This window comes from Pelodiscus sinensis, chromosome 1 (genome assembly GCF_052426305.1).
Source record: "Pelodiscus sinensis isolate ZL-2025 chromosome 1, ASM5242630v1, whole genome shotgun sequence".
NCBI classification, from domain to species: domain Eukaryota; kingdom Metazoa; phylum Chordata; order Testudines; family Trionychidae; genus Pelodiscus; species Pelodiscus sinensis.
Window position 1 is genome coordinate 339,285,015 of NC_143052.1, and position 20,021 is coordinate 339,305,035.

General features: G+C 46.2%; 1 protein-coding gene across 7 annotated transcripts in view; it reads left to right on the forward strand.

Annotated features, from left to right (window-relative positions):
- Positions 1–20,021, forward strand: part of TENM4 (teneurin transmembrane protein 4) — an 870,263-nt gene that overhangs the window by 823,616 nt on the left and 26,626 nt on the right. For all 7 annotated transcript variants that reach the window (XM_075919469.2, XM_075919465.2, XM_075919468.2 and 4 more), the window contains 3 exons: positions 6,756–6,928; positions 11,500–11,735; positions 18,331–18,627. In XM_075919469.2, the coding sequence (XP_075775584.1) occupies positions 6,756–6,928; positions 11,500–11,735; positions 18,331–18,627 (706 nt within the window). The remainder of the gene's footprint in view (positions 1–6,755; positions 6,929–11,499; positions 11,736–18,330; positions 18,628–20,021) is intronic.

Genomic DNA, 20,021 nt, shown 5'->3' on the forward strand with positions numbered 1-20,021 from the left:
AAAAAGGTCAATCACTGCACAGGAGGGCAGGGCTGGGAACACCCTGGCCAGTGGCACCTAGCCAGCACCGGGCTCAGCTGCTAGTCCTGGGGGGGTTGGGGGGAGGGAGGACAGGCTTCCTATTCCCCATAAGAGACAGCTGAGACCCACCCCCAGGAGCCTACTTTGGCTTCAGAAAGCTCCACACTCCCTCCATCCCTCTTCCTGCCTCTATTGCTCCTCAGCCCTGTGGGGAGGGGTCACTATATGGGGAGCCACTCCCCTGTCCACCCAACCCCCATTAATCTGGGCTTGCCCACAACCAAACATCCCCTGCCAAACCTCATCTCCCCCCCCCCCCCCCCCCCGAACTCAGATCCCCTGCATGCAAACCCCCACCACAGCAAGCCTCACTCGGTCCATTCAGAGCCCCCTGCTCCCAGGCCCCCTGTCTAGCCCCAACCTTCCTGCATTGGGATCAGCACCCAGAGCAGCCCTGCAGAGCCCCCTGCACTCAAATCCCCACAAGTCCCACCCCTATACCTGGCCCACCCCAATGAGCCCCCTGCATTCAGATCCCCACCCTCTAAACCCTAGCTGGCTGTATTCAGACCCCCACCTCACTAAGCCACTGAGCCCCAGCCATCTAAACCCTGGATCCCCATTGTCCCTGCACCTGAAATCCCCCATTAAACCCCTGAGCATCCAGATCTCCCCTACTCCCAGACCCGCACCCAATCTCCCCACATAAAACCCTCTCACCCCAGCCTACACCCCTCCACACTGGGATCCTGCTGGCCTGAGCCTGCTTTGCCCACACCTGGTACGGAAGGGAAATACCCAGGGGTGTTTCTGAGGCAGGCCCAGTCTTTACTCTGTGTTAAGATCAGATAGGCTACGTCTACACTGGCATGATTTTCCATTAAGTGCATTTTCGGAAAAACACGTCTAGATTGGCAGGACGCTTTTCCGCAAAAGCACTTTTTGCGGAAAAGCGTCCGTGGCCAATCTAGATGCGCTTTTCCGCAAAAAAGCCCTGATCGCCATTTTCGCAATCGGGGCTTTTTTGCGGAAAACAAATCTCTGCTGTCTACACTGACCCTTTTGCGCAAAAGTTTTTCGGAAAAAGACTTTGCCCGAACGGGAGCAGCATAGTATTTCCGCAAAAGCACTGACAATCTTACATGAGATCGTCAGTGCTTTTGCGGAAATTCAATCGGCCAGTGTAGACAGCTGGCAAGTTTTTCCGGTAAAGCAGCTGCTTTTCCGGAAAAAGTGGCCAGTCTAGACACAGTCATACAGTCTCAGCACCAAGTCCCTGTCTGGAGAGGTGAGAGTGGAAGAGGGCCTGCAAGGTGATCTCCCACATCTGTGCAGCAAAATGATCTGTGTTTTCCACTGCCAAGTTAGGACCTCTATATTTATTTATTGCCAGATAAAATGGGCTCATTTTAAAATATTATGTGCAGAATATTTTGGTGAAGAATTCTTAATTTTTTGGCTCAGAATTTCGTCAGGAATATACAGTATGTAGGGAGTTGTTAGTGTCATAAGGATAGTGAGAGCCCACAATTCAAGCACATCTAAGTTTGTTGTTGTTTGAAGCCTGCATGATTTTAACATTCAAATAAGTAATTATATATATGGATCTTCTTTTCTGTTGCGCATTTGGGGAGTTGACATGTAATAATAGGGTTGGAGTATTGATTTAGTACTCAGTTGTTCAGCTGTAATATATGTAATATATAGATAGTGCAATAGGTTTTTTATATATTTTAAATTGTGTTAAGTGTTTGAAAAGTTGTGAAAAGGTTAGACTTTGTGCGGTGTATATATGTTTAAACACACACAAAATGCAGTTTGTGAGATGCATTCAGATTCTGTGGCACTAAATATAACCTTAGTGGCATGTATTTTTCCAGCTTGTTTGACTGCCACTTGCAAAAGAGTGATGAAATGTGAAAAAACTAAGATGAGGAAGCCTTGTGAATCCTGGAACAAGTGGACTTGCTGTATAGACATCACTTGTGATGCTGCCTTGATTCCTAGGAATCATGCTTCAATACAGCATTAATATGATAAATGAAAGCTCCAAATGTTTACAAGCTAACAATTAGGCCTCATCAGTACCGAATACCATTTTAATTCTGTGCATTGAACCTTAGCTAAATAAATTTCCAATTGGGGATGGATGGCAACAGCTTCCTTTGCTGGCCTAATGATTGTCACTGTAATTGCAAATGCCGAGTCCTTGCCTTTGGTTTGAATAGGAGGCAGCAGCTGCATTATCTGGCGATGAATTCATTGCTGAGTGCAGCTGTGCTCATTCCTGTGTTTCAGAATTTCCTTAATTCTGGTGCTTTTGTAGCATTTGGAGAACACAAAAGTCTTAGGTTGTGATGAAAACTGGGCCACCTCTAAATCCTTAGATTGTGGAAACAAGTCTATGCAGCTTAGCTTTGAAATGAATTGACTGGGAGAGATTTATCTTACTACAAATACCAGGACACACCTGCAGCTACATGAGAGCTAGTCACCTGGTCTTCCTCTAGGAGCTGGGAATTTGTCATATAAATGACTTTGTGGAGGTGGAGGTGAAAAGAGATGAAACATCTATGTCATTCACTTTGACTTGTTAAAACCTATTAGCTATTCAGAAACACAGAGGCCTTAAAGTCAGAAGGACCCAAGGGGTTGGGGGGGGGGGGTGTAATAAACAGCATCCTGTATGTACCATATGCTCTAATCCAAGACAAAAGCGCAAAGTGCTCCAGTCATAAGCAAAATATATAATGAGAAAGGAGGAAAAGAAATGTGCCATGAGAAAAGCACTTTGTGTTCTAATGGGAATGTCCGTCATAACTCACATTTATATTAAGAGCCGCCTTTTGTGTTGCCATCTGAGGACTACAAGGCTTTTGTGTGGACATGAATTTTTTGCACTTCATCTGCCACTAATTAAAAATAATAATAAAAATGTTAATACTATGGTTGTGCTACCTTCTCACATTCCTCTCCGTCGGATGTGACCTTTTAACAGCTGCGAATAGGTGAGATATCACCCCCAGAGTAAACTAGTTCCATACCTACATCAGTTCCTAACGTGGCTGGGATGAAGGTGGCATAGTCATTTAGAATGCAGACATTTCGAGCTACCTCTAATTCTCAACCCCAGATTCCTCTCCTGGTTCTTGGGTGACATTCACCACGATAGCTGCTGCATTTTATTAAGCTGCATGTGTGTCATGTTATTTAAATTATATTTAGAGGGTTTTTATTCAGATTAAATATAATAAGCCTCTATAAAGCTTTAGGTGCCCTAATAGACATGTATATGTATGATATTTGCATATATGCAAATTAACTCATATATCAGGTACAGGCAAAAAATGACCCATGGCACACCATGAGCCTCGGACAGGCTCCCAGCCTGCCCTATCCCTGCATGCCATTCAGAGCAGCCAGCAGCGACCTGTGCTTCTCTGAGCACTGCTGAGGGTGCGGGAAGAGGCTTTGCACTCTGCTCTGACCCCAGTACAATCCCGCAGTTCCCATTGGCTGGAAACCAGCCAATGGGAGCTACCTGTTTGCAGCGTGCAAATTCCCCTTCCCTTCCTGGGGTACACAGCACACAGAGCAATGTCTGGCCCCCACAACTGGCCACTCTGTGCAGCGTGCAAGGCATGAAATGCAGGTTGCCTGCCTGAAGGACCTGCTGGGCTGCTGGCCAACAGCTGCCTCGGTAAGTTCCCCCCCAGCCAGAGCCTGCCTCTGGCAGCCCAGCTTCTCTCTCCCCCCATCCTCTGCCCCGTGTAACTCAAACCCATGTCAGAATCCTCTTCTGCACCCACACCCCCTCCCAGAATCTGAATCCCCTCCCTCACTCCAATCCCCTGCCCCCAGGTCACAACCCTATCCGTCACCCAAACTCCCTCCCAGACCCCTCACCCCTCTTGTACCCCAGTCCTCTACCCCCAGCTCCCTTTTGCACCCAACCTCCATTTCAGACCCCGCACTTTCTTCATTAATATCATGGAAGATTGTGCCCTTGACCACTTACAGCAGCAGGTTCAGCACATGGGACTGCACAGAACTTGGCCTCTGCCACTGAGCTAGCTGCAATGAGAAATAGACTGAATGCCTGATAGTGCCCATGAATCGGTCAGTGCTAGTGGATGTCTGAGATGTGCTTGGGTAGGAGCTGGGTGGTGCTTGTGATGCGGTACTAGGTTGAGCACTGCAGGGTGTCTGGGAGCACTGGTAGGGTTGCCAGGTGTCTGGTAGTGGCCCAGACAGTCCGGTATTTGCAGCTTCTGTCCGGTAAAAAAACAAAAAATACCGGACATGTAAAATGTCCTGTATTTTCTTTTTTTCTCAGACGGAAGGCCACTGAGGATATTCTTCCCCTATCACGTCTGGTGGGGTTGGGGGGAACGTGGGGATTTAAAGGCACAATTACTCTTTTGTGTGTGTGTGTGTGTGTGTGTGTGTAGTTTTTGTCGTTATTGTTGTTGTTTTGCTCAACAACTTTGGTCCCTGGGGGTTTTTTTTTTTTCCTCAACCAATTTTTTTCCTGCCATGTTTGCTCTGCATGAGACTGAATCTGGTTCACTTCATAGTGAATCATAGTGCTCTTAAGACTAGGTGAAATAGCAGCTCCCTTCTTGCACGTGCTCTCTCTTTGGTCTGTGGGCCAGAATCTCTTCTCACTCACACCAGTAACAACTTTTTAGACATCAGTGAGGTTACTCCTGACTAGCCCCACAGTAAGAGGAGAACGGGGTGTATCTGATAACATCTTGTGTTTTTTTATAAGTGGCGCCATCCTTGCCCTAAGGTTGTTAAAGCTCCAGGTTTGGATTATCAGGGTCAGATTTCAGTTTCCCAGAAGTTTGGTGAGCACAGTAGGGGAAGTGGATTTGAACTGATTGCTCCTCTTAGAGTGGCCCTCTGTGTACAGGATACTGATGGCAATATAAAGAGCGCTTGTACTATTATGTACCACACCACTGGGGACCTAGGAGAAAGACATGAGAGAAAGACACTAAAATAATTGTTCACTTGTTCACTGCCCCTGCAAGGGGTGTAAGGATAGCTGTTGGGACGCAGCTGATGTATGAAGTTACATAATATTTTCAAGCAAGAGACTCACAAATGTCTTTGCAGGAGGTACACTGACACTTAGCACCCAAAATGCTTGAGTTCCCGTCACAGGGCAGACAAAACTACAACTAATGGACAAAGAAAATTACTCTGTATTCAGAGCACTTTGTTTGACTTCCAGCTTAAACAAAAATCAATGCAGACTCAAATCCTGTGCACCAAAGTCACTTGGAAAAGGCTTAACTGGTCTCTGCCAAACTCAAGAAAACTGTCCTCAATTTATTCTCCTCCCCTGCCCTCCTTTTCACAACAAGCTAATTAATTACCAGGGCATGGTGCCCAGCTCTCCTAATTATTCTAAGCACCATAGTGTGACATGACTGTGGGCCAGCCTCTCCCTCCCAACTCATTCCCAACCCAAGGGATGAGAAGACCGGAACCTACCTGTAGCTTGACTCCAGAGAGTCCCGGAATGTAGACACAATGGCAAATGAACACTTGCTCACTTCAATTTATTCTAACTATTGAAGTTGGTTTGAAAATAATCACATCCTTAAAGATTAGGGGCCAACTCCAGCCCTTAGGGGTAAGCAGTCACCATCCCACTGACTTCAGTGAAATGGCATTCACTTGCTCCAGGGCTGGATTTGACCCTTTCATGTTTGGTGTCCTGTGGAATACAAATGAATTTGGGTCTGGCAGTGTGAAATAGTGCAGCGAAGATAGATCTGGGGATGAGCAATAGGAGCTCAGGTGCCATTGCCGTGGTGATGAGCACAGCCTTATAAGAACTCCGTGGTGGATAAAGCTGCTGGGGCACTTTTCCCTGTTCTTAGATCTTAGAGAATGGGATACATCCTTTGTGGGGTGGGATGGCCTAAGCAGCACCATGTGTCATTGGTTATTGGGGTGGGGCAGAGCAGGAGTCTTATGACTGCTTACAGGATCCCATCTCTGTGTTATCTCCTCAGTAGACCTGAAGGCTTTAAGGAATTGTGCCACTTTGGTTTCCTGTTTCTCTCCACTCCCAGTTTACAATTGGGAAAACCCTGCTTTAGAGAGCTATGCCGGATACTGTTACCAGATGATTTTAAAAAAATACCAGACACACTTGATCTCAGATGGGGAGGGGAGCCTGGCCAGGAGGAGATCGGGGGCGGAGATCGGGGGCAGTTGGGGGGGGAATGGGATGGCAAGAAGCAGGGAGTCAGGGGGAGTGGGGCTGGCCCAGGCGCACACAGATCCTGGGGGGCAGCACGGCCGGCGCATGATCCCAGTGGGGCGCATAGGCGAGTCCGGCCCCGGGGATTCCATCCCACTGTGCTCCTCTCTACAGTGTAGTAGCATACTGCCTGGCTGGTAGACACGCTCACGCAGTGTAAGGGTGTCTATCAGCCAGGCAGTACGCAGCTGCGTACTGATACTCATGATAATAATAAAACTTACTTAATTAGAAAATACTGGACATTTCTATGTCTGGTATTTTCTCATTTTGTTTCCCGGACAGAAAGCTCAACTACCAGACTCTTCGGTTCAAAACCGGACACCTGGCAACCCTAATGCCGGAGTCGAATCTGTGTAAGGGCTTCTGGTTCCAGCCTGTTCTTTGTAAGGCAGCAGTACCTACGCCCCCCTGCATTGCGGTACTGACCACACTCTGTCCTCCTTTTCAGGTACGACAGCTTTGGCCGCCTGACCAACGTTACCTTCCCCACAGGCCAAGTCAGCAGCTTCCGCAGCGACACTGACAGCTCAGTGCACGTCCAGGTAGAAACCTCCAACAAGGACGATGTTACCATAACAACCAATCTGTCAGCATCAGGCGCCTTCTACACCCTCCTGCAAGGTGAGTCCAACGACTGCGCCTATCCCAGGTTCAAATGCATGCTAAGGATTACACAGCAGGAAACAGACCATCTTCTGAATAATCCCAACATGAGAAAAACCCTCTACCAGGCCCTCTGCAATACGCGGATGCGCACACCACTTGCACCTGCCTAGCAAAGCAATGGGAAACATTACAGGACTTGCTGTCAGTTCTGCAGCTGTTTTCCACTGGGTTCTCAGTTTGTTGCCTAGCTGTGCATTCTTCTTGCAATTCTTCTTCTCCCTCGTCATTGCCATTATTCTTCAAACCAAGGGGCTAGCTAAACCTGACTACTCCTCTAGTAGACCCTGTTATTTCACTCTTTTAATAGCTTCCCACTTAGTCACTGGGTGTCCCATCGGAGTAGTTTTCAATTAAGGAAGCCAAGTGTTGGGGGTTATTACGCTTTGTGCACTGAGCAAAAACCATTGAAATGACCAGCCCATAGTCCCTGCCCCCTGCGTCTGCGCTAGGGTTGCCAGATGATTTCAACAAAAATACCGGATACACTTGACATTACATCACAATCTACATTACATCTTATTTTGAAAATACCGGACATTTATATTTTCTCATTTATATTTTCTCAATTTGTTTCCCGAACCGAAAGCTCAAATACTGGACTGTCCGGTTCAAAACCAGACACCTGGCAACAATACTGGACTGTCTGGTTCAAAACCGGACATCTGCGAAAAGGGGAGGGGAAACAGCAGGCAGGAGGAATGAATGAAGGGGAGAGGTGTGCAAGGTGGTAGGTTAGCACTGTGATCGCTGCATGTGCTGGGCCAGTGCTGCAGCTGGTGTAAATTGGCACAGCCCTACTGACTTTACTAGGAGGGACAGGTAGGAAAGTAGGAGGAGGCAGAAAAAGGTGGTGAGGCCAGGGAGTAGGCAGAGTAGAAGGTGGGAAGCAATAGGGATGGGGCACTGTGATTGAAATATTGCCGATGCAAGTTGTAGAGTGATTCCCTATGGCTGAGGAACACAAACTTGCTGTTCTCCTGGCAGACTTGGGGCTGTACTCAGTCTCCATCCCTGGGGGCTGGCCAGCCTTCTGCATTCTCCACTCCGTTCTGGCTCTGGTGAAGAGCCAGCAGGCTCTGTCTCACTCCCACTCTGCTAATTCCTGCTCTGTGCCCAGTGAAGTTGCTTTTGGTCAAATGTAAGTTTTCTCCTTTGTAAGAAATGTGTCCATGAGTCCCAGTCACCCAGTAGTCACATTTATGCTGGTTCCTTAAAACACAGATTTCTGGGCTGTTGATATCTTTTTTTTTTCTATAGTAAAGGTTAATTGGCATAGGAAATTGCTCCCTATGTCTGAGAGCACCTTCCCTGGCTATTGGGAAAGCAGTCTGGGGCCCAGGCCTGGTTCGGTTGTGCCATACATTGCTCTAGGACATAGCTGGTGCGTGGCAATGTTTCCTTGTACGCTACAGGACATAAACCAACTGAAACCCTGACTAGCCCAGCCAAAAATCCACGCATTAAGATGTCTGGCAGATACTCAGACATGAGGTTGGCTTCACCTCAGGAGCCTAATTAAGCAATAGAACCCGCTGTTGGGGGCTCTTTAGTGAGATAATTGACTGTGATGTGATTTATGCCTCTCAAGTCAAAGGCCAATAAATTGCCCAATAAATCTCATTATAGCATCACCCAAAAACATGAGACTCGGCAGTACAAAAGGCCATTTTTTAAATTTGTAAATGGGAGTGGTTTTGGTTCACAGGCCTAATTGAACAGGGAAATGAGTTTTTCCCAAATGAAGTGAAATTTCTAGTATGTTAACTTTCTTGTAGAGTTTGGAAAGACATGTGCAGTCCCATCAGGAACAAATCCCAATTAGCCATGTTTGCCAGGGCTGCATAGGCCAGAGCACAATTGGGCAGCATGCTTTCAAAGATGCAATAATATTTTTGCCTTGCTCAGCCAGAATTGGATTTCTGCCAAGCAACAGAAAAGAGACTTCAGGAAGAAATTGTTAGCAAGATCTAGTCTGCATATTGGCTCATAAACTAAGAACTTTAGCTTAATAGATTCCTAAAAGACTCAGCTAACTCACAACGTGAAGTGAAATTATATGGTAAAAGTGGTGTTACACCTTTGGCCTAGGAGTCTCTCAGGTAGAGAGCATGGGAAATTCTAAATCAGTTAATGCTCGGAGGGGGAACCATACATTACAAGGTGGTGGGATGGTGATAGAGGAAACAGTACGGGGTGGAGGAAGTATCCCATGTACAAATCAACCAGAGCTTGGCTAAGGAGCAGCTGCAATGTAACTGTCTTCCATGTATCACTCCACAATAGAGCAACCAGATTTGATCGGGGGTTTTAAGGCTCTCTGTCCCTCTCAGTGGTTGTTCACAAGAGAACGTCCAGTACAAGCAGAACTCTTAGCAATAGCCCAGTGATGGGTGGTTGGTGCAGAGCTTCATGAGCAGCCCCAAACTGGCCAGCTTTGACCATGAAACTATGAGAAATCCGGACTGAGCTCTGAGCAAACTGAGGCAGAGCCAAATGAAAAATTGGGCTCATTTACAGTTTGGTTCAGGACTTACTGTGACACTGAGCGGAACTAAAATCCAAACTGACGCTGGCACAAAACCCTGCTCACGAAGACATCTGGGTTTTACAGAGTTCCAGAGAGACAAAGGGAGAGTCTCCATCAGTGTAAATGGTGGGGGTAGAAGGTCCAGAATTGTATTCCCCAGGCTGTGAGCAACCGATGGCCTTGCTGTTGGGGTTGGATGCACCTGTGCTCACGTTGTGCAGGAGGAAGGTAAACTGTCCTGAGACTCCCACAGACAGCTTCACTCTCAGTGCAGCTGAAGCTGCCAGAGGCTCTCTCACTTCCTGCAACAGATCCCCCGCTCTTGGTGTGGAGGACGAGGGATGTCAGATGTAAGGAGGTCAGAGGAACAGAGCGAGTCTCTGCTATGCCTGATTCTCCATTGGCATGAGTTAAATTAGCCAAACTGAAGCTTTTATGCCTAGTCTGGGCAGCTGAGAATCAGGAAGCCCTGGCCAGTCCCCTGATAGGCCTTGCTCTCCAATGCCCCTGGGCACTCAAGGCCTTGGTGTCTACAGACCTGATTCAGAGCCACTGGGTCCTCCACTAGGAAAGAGTCCTGTTGGCTTCAGTGTGCAGCTTGGATATTCAAAGGGCTATGGTACTGCAGTCAGGGATCACTGCAGCACTTGGATACACACTGGTAAATTCCAGTGTCACTGCAGTGATGGTGACAGTCAATCCCTTTGTTATTTGCATGCATCTGGCTTATCTGGTCCAGCTGAGATCACTGGAAAACTCCATTTGGCTACAGAGGGTGCTAGATCAGGCCCATAATCAAAGAGGCCAGCCAGTCTTAGGCTTCCTCTCCTGACTGTATCCAGTTGTGCCATTTGCCAGTATATCCGCGCCTGAGGAGAGATGATAATTTCGCTCTGACCTGATTTCCCCTCGAGCTGCAGGAGAGCAGCTAGTGAACAAATGTAACTTGCTTCAAAATGGAAAAACAGTTTTCATGAATTTTTAAAGGGATTTTTTTATTCACAATTAGGTATTTACAGCAGCCAGGGAGACAGAGATGGTAGCATTCCCCAGTCTTAGGAGGAGCTGGCATGCGCTGCATAATGGGCTCTGAACAACTCTTTCACACTGAGTGGAGCCCTAACCCGCTTCGGCTTCTCTGCTAGTGGCAAGGAAACTGAATTGTGATTGATGGGATTTGTGCCTGATTGTCTCCTTGGGGAGTCTGGAAAGGGAAGGCAAGAATATTGCCTTTCCCCTCCACTCCTGAACTGGTGCGGGTTGACCCATGGATTCCGTAGATCTAGATCCACTGGAGTCCAGATGGAAGACCTGTCTCTACTCGCTTTCTCCTGATCGCCATCCTCCCACAGCACATGTTCGTGCCTCAGAATCCTCTTTCAGGGTAGATGGGAGCACCTCATTGGGAAAGCAGCTAGCATTGAGGTATAGTGAGAATCCCCACTGCTTGGGGTAGAGGAACAAAGCAGCAGAGAGTAGCTGGCTCCACTTACAGGACCTGGTCTCCACCATAGGAGGATACAAGACTTAATATAAATAGACGTATTTTCAAGTAGATAGATAATTTCAGGATTTTTAGGATGTAAAGATAAAGACCAATGGACACACGAGTTTCAGAAGAGACAGAACCAGAGCTTTCAGCAGCACAAACCTACCTGCCTGCTATGTAAGCTAAAAGAGTAACTCTTAGCTGAGAGAGAATAGCAGGTTTTTATCCTAGTGGTGGCCAGCGCCTATAAGGAAACCTGAACACACATGCTGTGCCAGAGTATTACACATTATTCCCCTGTGGTCTTGTATAGCCTGCAAATGCGTGCAGTCCAGAAAGTGAAACTTTCTCTAGACTGAAAATGGACAATTCCCAAAGAGATGTTAATGGTATACAGTACAGGTGAGTGCTAAAAGGCATGGGAAAGCTTGCCAATAACTCAGGTAAGGAAAATAATGAAATATGAGTTTCTGTCACCAGTCACTGAGTCCATCTCTTATCTTTCTCCAGACCAAGTGCGAAACAGCTACTACATCGGTGCTGATGGCTCTCTCAGGCTGATGCTTGCTAATGGCATGGAGGTGGCCCTGCAGACTGAGCCCCACCTGCTGGCTGGCACTGTGAACCCAACGGTGGGGAAGAGGAACGTGACCCTGCCCATTGACAATGGCCTCAATCTGGTTGAGTGGAGGCAGCGGAAGGAGCAAGCTAGAGGGCAGGTTACCGTCTTTGGACGCAGGCTGAGGGTGAGCAACAGGCAGTGCGGGTGACATTTGATTTTATCTTTCAGTCGTACTCGGTCTCATAGTAGAGAGGGACTGGGACCCAGTTTCAGTCACTATAATGGGGAATTTTTATTCAGCATGGGGGCTGGACAGACTGTATCCATAGCTGAGATGGCCTTTATACACCTGCCTGCGTCCTGACCTACCCTGAGCTGTATAGGATAGCAGTGCTGGTTCTGCTGCAGGAAAGGATATGGGTGCACAGAGCTGCACATGTATTTCCAGTTGGCGCTAGGCACTCAGATTGAACTTCAGTCTGAGCATGGACAATTTTGTAACCCTCATAGTTCATTCAATGTGCAGTCTCTAAAAATCTTTCATTTCTGTTAATTTGTCACTCACCTGTGTTAGTGAGGGGAGTCTGTGGGCTGCTGGGAACATGCATGTGTGCACCTACAAAGACTGCAACACACAAAAAGCCCATCTTCTAGCTACTGTTCTCCTTTTGGGGGAGGAGCAGAATTTCTGTGCTAGTGAATGACATGTTTGGAAAACAGCTCTGCCCACGCCAGTGCATTTTATGTACTTGTTGGAGCCTCTTAAAGATCTACCCCAATGAGCCTGTAATTCCATTGCTGATGAAGCTATAATAATAGTATCGACTACATAGCCATATGAGCTGCCACTCCTGGAGCTAAGGGCTCTGAGCAGATCAGAGGTGTAGTGCTCAGCATTTGGCAGGATCAGACCTTGTGAGAGAGATGCTCAGAGTGATAGTTAATGTCACCAGATGGGATTCAAGCAGCTATTTATGCACACTTGGGCTAAGCCGTAAATAATAACACACATGGCCTCTGAATATAAATTTTCTGCTCCTTGCTTCTCATCCTCTCCTCTTTCTTGCAGTGTGCCCCTTGCCACTCCTGAGTCATTTCTGCTCTTTACTAAAACACACACACACACACTTGTTGTACACTCTGCCACTCCCGACCTTGTCCCCAACATGGACATTACCATGGGCCATATATCCTTCTCAGACTCCATTACCAAAAGAAAATTTTTGCAAGCAGAAATCACTGGGAGCTGGGCATATGCATGTGAGTCCCTTCTCCTGCTCCTCCATTCAAAGCTGCATTTCTGTTTAGGGACCAGTTGGCTCAAATTTTCTTTTTCCATTTTAATACATAATGAAATTAGCAAACAAGTTGTTCTCTAAGGAGAGACGGGCTTGCAAAACCTGCAGCTGTGTAAAAGCCTTTTGGTGTTCAGAGCAGCTTTTACTGATTTCACCAAAGCTCAGCTGCCTCATCAGTTTTATTTTCTATAATCCTCACACAGTATTCTCCCAAGCACAGCGTGGTTTTAGTTTGTGCTTTTGAGCACAAGCATTCTAAAAATCTATATTTATCTGTGACTATGTAAATCTGATGTTATGGATTCACACTCCTTGGGCAAGTCCACACTTCAAGCTGAGGGTGCAAGTCCCAGCTTGAGGAGACACCCACCAGTAGAGCCCTGCAAATCTGCATACTAACTCAATCAGAGCTAGCCAACAAGTGAGAGAGGAAAGTGTGTGGTCGGTGAATCTTTTGTGTGACCGGGGGGGAGGGGGAATGTGACACTAACATATATTCCATCCCTGTCATCTACCAGTTATCTGTCTAGATCAGGAGTGGGCCAATTCTGGCCCACAGGCCAGATCAGGTCCACAAAGTTAGTCTCTGGTGGGCCTTCACCTCTATATCCATCTGTGCCTCCATAAGTATCGGACAATCCCAGCTCTCGTTGGCCATGGGTCTCTCTTCATGACCAGTGGGAGTGGCAGGAAGCAGCGTTCCGGTCCGTGCCACTTCCCGCCACTCCCATTGGCTGGGAATGGTGATCTGCGGTCAAAAGAACTGTGATCGCCGGATATCTGAGGAGGCACAGGTAAATAAAGTGGCAGCAGCCCGCCAGGAACTAACACGAGGAGGGCACTATTTTTTATTGCCCATCTCTGCTCTAGAAGTGCTTGGGGGTAGGGATTGTCTGTTACTTTGTTTGTACAGTACCCAGCTCAAAGGACCTCCCTTCTTAGGTGGTCCCTTCGTGCTGCCATAATAAACATGATTAATAAAAAATATGCAGATCCATGAGCCATAATAGCCAACCTGCTGAGGGGGAGAATTCACTGTGCATGGTAAAACAGTAGCCACAGACAAATTGTATTACCCCTCTGTAGGCCTGTGCAAGGAAGAGCCATGGAATCCATCCATCTGGGATCCTGTACATTCAGGCTTTACACAGGAGAGAGGATTTGGCCCTTAACACGTGTTAATTTTCAGCTTCATTGATCCACTATATGTAACAGTGTTTGTCAGACTTCTCCATGGTTCCAGCTTTGCTGATCTGGCAGTTTGTGCATCATCAGTCTGCAGCCCTTGCAGCAAACCTTTACCTTTACATATCCAGCATGGCCTGGGTGAAAGCTTCCATGCTCTAATTGGCCTTATCGGCACAGCAGATTGATGGCCTTGCTGGTTGGCTGGCTGCAAATTCTACTCTGCCAATAACAAATGGCAGTGCACAGGCTCCATCCCAAATTGGAGCGTTAGCTAGAACACTGCTCCTGATAATGTAGCTCATTCTTTTTCTTTTTATAGATTGAACTTTTTAATAAAGAAGGATGTAAAATAATCTGTGGCGGTGGAGCACGTGGGATGGCTGACAATTACAGAGCTGTCTGCTTAATCAGTTTTATTTATTTAACCAAGGAAGCACCCATTGAGATTAGTCTCATCTTCACCAGGATGCTGGCTGCAAGATAGCAGCCACACGAACATTAGTTGTCACAACACTACCTCCCATCACAGCCTGTGTTACTGCGGAGATCTCAGAGCTGATGTTGCTAACCATTAACAAACAATTAAAGCGTTCTAACCTTGTCCCCGGTATATCTATAAAGAGAGGAAGCCCTGACTCAGACAAACTGATAACCGCAGCTTATTTGTCATGGGAATTCCATGCAAGCAATATTTTTCTCTTTTCAATTGTATTCAGTCAACCCCTGGAGAACAAGTTCTGATTACAGCAATGCCATTTGCACTCTTAATGTTAAGGTTGCCACTGCATTTTCATTATAAATCTTCATTTTCAGGGCTTTACAACTCACATGCAAAAGCTGGCTCCAGAAGCTCTTGATGTACATTGTGTTTGACAATATTTTTAGCGGTAGGAGCCCAAAAAGAAGGTTAGAAGTCAGTGCTGGTAATGAATGATACTACGATTCCAAAGCAAGCTCATCTGCTTTATTGATCTGTTCTGGGCTTTGAGTCGGGGGTTTATGTTCATATCCCTCATATTAGCTAGAGGATAGTTAGTTATATATGAATGTGGGAAGAGTATATTTTGGATTTAAATTTAAGGGCTACTTACCCAGATCTCAGTCCTGCACTCTGATTAAGTACACAGGACCGGATTTGAAAGGTAGTTGTGTACCATTAACGTTTATGGGATGTTGCCTGTATGAAGATTGACAAATTTGGCCCTTATTTATGATTTAAAGAGCACCTAATTTGTGCCAGGCTATGGGCATTTGTTCTTGCCAGAAAATAGAATCTTTGGCCCTTGGAATTTATATACTCAAGGTGTTAATGGGTGGAATACTTTACAGCAAAAACTTCTAAGCCAATACAGATGGCAAGAGCATTGGAACTGGTGTCTTTGGGAGAAGATTTTCCGGTGCTGTTTAAAAGATGAACATGAGGCAGAAGTGCATGTAAACAGGAAGAGTGCTTCCCATGTGAATCCATACTTTGGACTCATATTTTAGGGTTTAATTAGTTTTGAAGTGGCTCTGTGTGTTGGGACCTAGGGGAAGTGAATGGTGCAAGGGCACGAGAATGGGATGCAGAAAGGTGAATGAGCTGAACAGGTGTCAAGGGGCTATTTGGTCATTCAGTCCAGTTCAGAGTGGCCGATGCTCACATCCCAAAGTAGCAAGCACCGTGCCTGGCGCTGTTGCTGGCGTTCAGAGCAGAGAGGCCAAAGAGGGAGTGCACTGAAGTGCCTGCCTAGCCGAGGAAGCGCTCCCTCCAGTTCTGCTGGCAGAGGGCAGTGCAGGGAACTTGCACTGCTGCTGTATCTGTTCTGTGGAGAAAGGGGAGGCAGCTACATTCTCCCTCTTACACTTCCTTTTGAGTAACTGCTGCTCCTGTTTCTCTATAGTAATCCAGCACTGTCTGCGTATCCGATTGCTCTGCTAGTGACACATGCTCCTCTGCAGTTAGGATTTTTATACCCTTTTTACTTATTTCCCAGCTTGCTCTTGGCTAGGCTTTTGACTGATTTCCTGTTTCTCCCATAGCCCGTTTACAATCTGTTTTAAATGCTGCAGCACATCATCTACCTTGGTGCCACATTACTCCTTTCTTTTCCTCAGCTCAGACTTTTATTTAGCCTTTTTTATCTATCACCTCGATGACATCATCAACACTGCCCTCTTCCTCCCATCACTTCTTTATCTGTAAATCTTCATCTGCGGCTTGCCCCAGCTGACCCCACCACTTCTGCCTCAGCTCCATCTTAGCCCCCAGCTGACAACACCCACCCTTGCCTCAGCTCCATCTTTGCCCATCCATGCCTTTTACTTTCTCTTACCTCCCCTAATAAAACTCTCTTGCCTTTGCTCTCCCAAATCCCAACTCTTCACACTGTCATTTGCAAAACACCACCTCACACAAATGCACCCTCACATCATTTCCTTCTTCAGTCAGCTCTTCTATACTCTGTTACAGAAGGCATGGGGATGCATTGGAGAAAGTCCAGAGTAGGGTAACAAAAATTATTAGGGAGCTGGAGCACAGGACTTACGAGGAGTGGCTGAGGGATTTGGGCTTATTTAGTCTACAGAAGAGAATAGTAAGGGGGAATTTGCTAGTCAGTCCTTGAATCAGTGGTACAGTACTACCTGGAGGGCAGTTCTAAAGAGGATGGAGAGAGGCTGTTCTCAGTGGTGACAGATGACAGAACAAGGAGCAATGGCTCAAGTTGCAGAGGGGGAGGTGTAGGTTGGATATTAGGAAAAACTATTTCTCTAGGAGAGTGGTAAAACACTGGAATGGGTTACGTAGGGAGGTGGTGGAATCTCCATCCCTAGCGGTTTTTAAGTCCTGGCTTAACAAAGCCCTGGCTAAGATGAATTAGTTGGGGTTGGTCCTGCTTTGGGCAGGGGGTTGGACTTGATGACCTCCTCAGCCCTAGGATTCTATGATTCTCTATACCCTATGCAGAATCCATTTTAAAACTGCCCTGCTACTTCTAAGAACTATGCATAGACTATCTCCAGCCTGCGTCATAGTCCTGGTCTCTTTCTTTTCCACCCTCTCTGGCTTTGGGCTTCTCTGCTTAATGCTGTGCAGTCTTGTCCATGCTCATGTGACCTCTCGCCGTTTGGAACAGCCTCCCTGTAGGTCTCACTCCTGCATTTTGGATTTTGACTAAGGACTTTGTCTCCTTTTACCTAGAAGAAATAATTTCTCTTCTCTCTATTGTTAGTTACTTAACTCTTTATTCCCTCCCAAAAACAGAACCACAGGGAATTCGAAAGTGTCCTGAAAACGATTAGTTGAAGATCAAACCTAAATCAGGGCTGAGAACCAAATCTCATTCAGTTCAGGAGTCCTGGTTACCAGCCAACTCCCAATGTGTATATTTTTTAAATTTTTGCATAATGCTTAAATACAACAGTAACGTGGCTTTATAAATGCTTAAACACACATAGCTAAACAATAGTGTATGATCCATTATTATCGGTAGTTCTTTGAAATATAGTCTCTGAACAATAATACATTTTTCCTTTTACCTTTGACATATATATAACCTGGCCTTCAACTAAAAGCACAAAGGATACTTAGACATCAGGAATGTAATTACCCAAGATGGGATTGGGCCAGGGCATTGGGCTTAACAACCCCACCTCTTATTGGCTACAAGGCTAGGAGGTCTCTAATGACTATAGGCGGTCAGGGCCTTCATTTTACATTTCACAGGAAAGCCTGTACCACTGATTCAAGGACTGACTCAAGGGACAAGCTGTACCTGATTAATCATCCACACTGTTCCTTACAGCATTTGCAACAACAATGACTCAATACCATTAAGGTTTAGCAGCATATCTCCATGCAGATTTACGGCCTGTGTGCTGCAGTAGTCTTGGCCCCTGTGCAGGCCCAGCCTTTGGGCAAGGCGAGCAAGGAGGTTGCCTTGGGCCCCGTGTATTCAGGGCCCTGCGGCTTCGCACATTCGGGGCCCCACACTGCCCAGCCCATGAGCGGAAGATGTGTGATGGTTTTGTGGTACAGCCAACATTCTCTACACTGTGGCTGAGCTTTCAAAAGCACTTGGCAGTGGCCTAACTCTGATCCCACTGAAGTCACTGGTTATAACTCCAGTTATCTTGTGTGGAAGCAAAAGTAGGCCAACAGAATATTTTTGAAAATCTCACCCCAAGACAATAAATGCATAAGTATGTGCTATGCTTTATACTGGGAGTGATCCAAATTCGTGTTTGGTGGGAGATGTGCTGGATAAAAACCACTTGTGCCTTTCTAATTCTCTTTCTGCTTCTGTCCTCTAGGTTCACAACAGAAACCTGCTGTCCCTTGACTTTGATCGTGTGACAAGAACAGAAAAAATATACGATGACCATCGCAAGTTCACCCTACGAATTCTGTATGACCAAGCAGGCAGACCTAGCCTCTGGTCACCTAGCAGCAGGTTGAATGGTGTGAACGTGACTTATTCTCCAGGAGGTCACATTGCAGGGATCCAGAGGGGAACTATGTCAGAAAGGATGGAATATGATCAGTCTGGCAGAATTATATCCAGGATCTTTGCTGATGGAAAAGCATGGAGCTACACTTACTTAGAGAAGGTATGTATCCTCTTCTTGCTTACTGATGGCTACTCACTGTGTTTGCTAACTTGGGTCTAGTTTCTCTGCTGGAATAAATTGACTTCATTCTTTAGACCTCCATGGAGTGACTCTGATTTACACCAATGGAGGATCTGACCCTCAGGGTGTGTCTAGACTACATCCCTTTTTCGAGAAAGGGATGTAAATTAGGCACATCAATATTGCAAATGAAGCTGGGATTTGAATTTCCTGCGCTTCATTTGCATAATGGCAACCACTGCTTTTTTTCCAAAATGGGGCTTTTAAAAAAAAACAGCAGTTTAGACAGGGATCTTTCAAAAATAAAACCCTTTTTCAAAAGATCCTGTACTCCTCAAAAAATGAGGTTTACAGGATCTTTCAAAAAAGAGTTTTATTTTCGAAAGATCCCTGTCTAAACTGCCAGTGTTTTTTGGGGCGAGGGGAGAGGGTGTTTCCCAAAAAATCCCCATTTCGAAAAAAAGTGGCGACCGCCATTATGCAAATGAAGCGCAGGAAATTCAAATCCCAGCTCCATTTGCAATATCGACATTTACATCCCTTTCTCAAAAAAGGGATGTAGTTTCGACTCAGAGTCTAACCTACCTACATCTATGCAGTCTACCTATTTTAAGATGCATATAACTGAAGTATCTTAAGCCCAGGCAACAGCAAAAGTTAGCACTAAGCATTGCCCAAAGAGCAATAGTCTCCATCCCACCTCACCTCGCTCTGCAAGTGTTTTCACCCTGCAAAACTCTGATTATTGAGATACAATAGTCCTTTGCTGAGCTGGATGTAATAAAATGTCACCAATGAAAACATATTAGATTCTAGTCAAGTTATAGATGCCATGAGTGCTAATAAAAATAAGAGTACATCAGGGACTTATTTTGGATGTTCCATACACTGTAGAACCAACAATCCATAAAGTCTAGCAGTCCTGCAAAGGCTTATTCCTGATGCTTGATAGGAAGTATGTGTGGCAAGGGCAGGTGGGAAAGGAGAGAAACTCATTCACCTAGCCAGTTCCTGAGTGCTCTGTAGTGGGTGGGAAATGTCTTTCTTTTTGCTGCGGGGATCAGCATGACATTTAACCATAGCATTATCCATTCCCCTTTTAATCCATCTGTGATTCGATTGCTCTTTGGGGAGGAATTGTTTCTGGTTTTTTTATGTCTGCGTAGCACTGAAGACAGAGGGGATGGACACCAGGACATTAAGCATACGTAATGAGAGGTGCACACACAGCATCTAAAACAATGAGAGTTATATCAGTCATAACTGGGGGGATCCGCGGCTCTGTGCTTTCAGTCCAAAACTTACACCAGTAAGATTCTAAGCCTTCCTATTTCTCTTCTGACCACTGAAGTGAGTCTCTCACTGTATGAGCC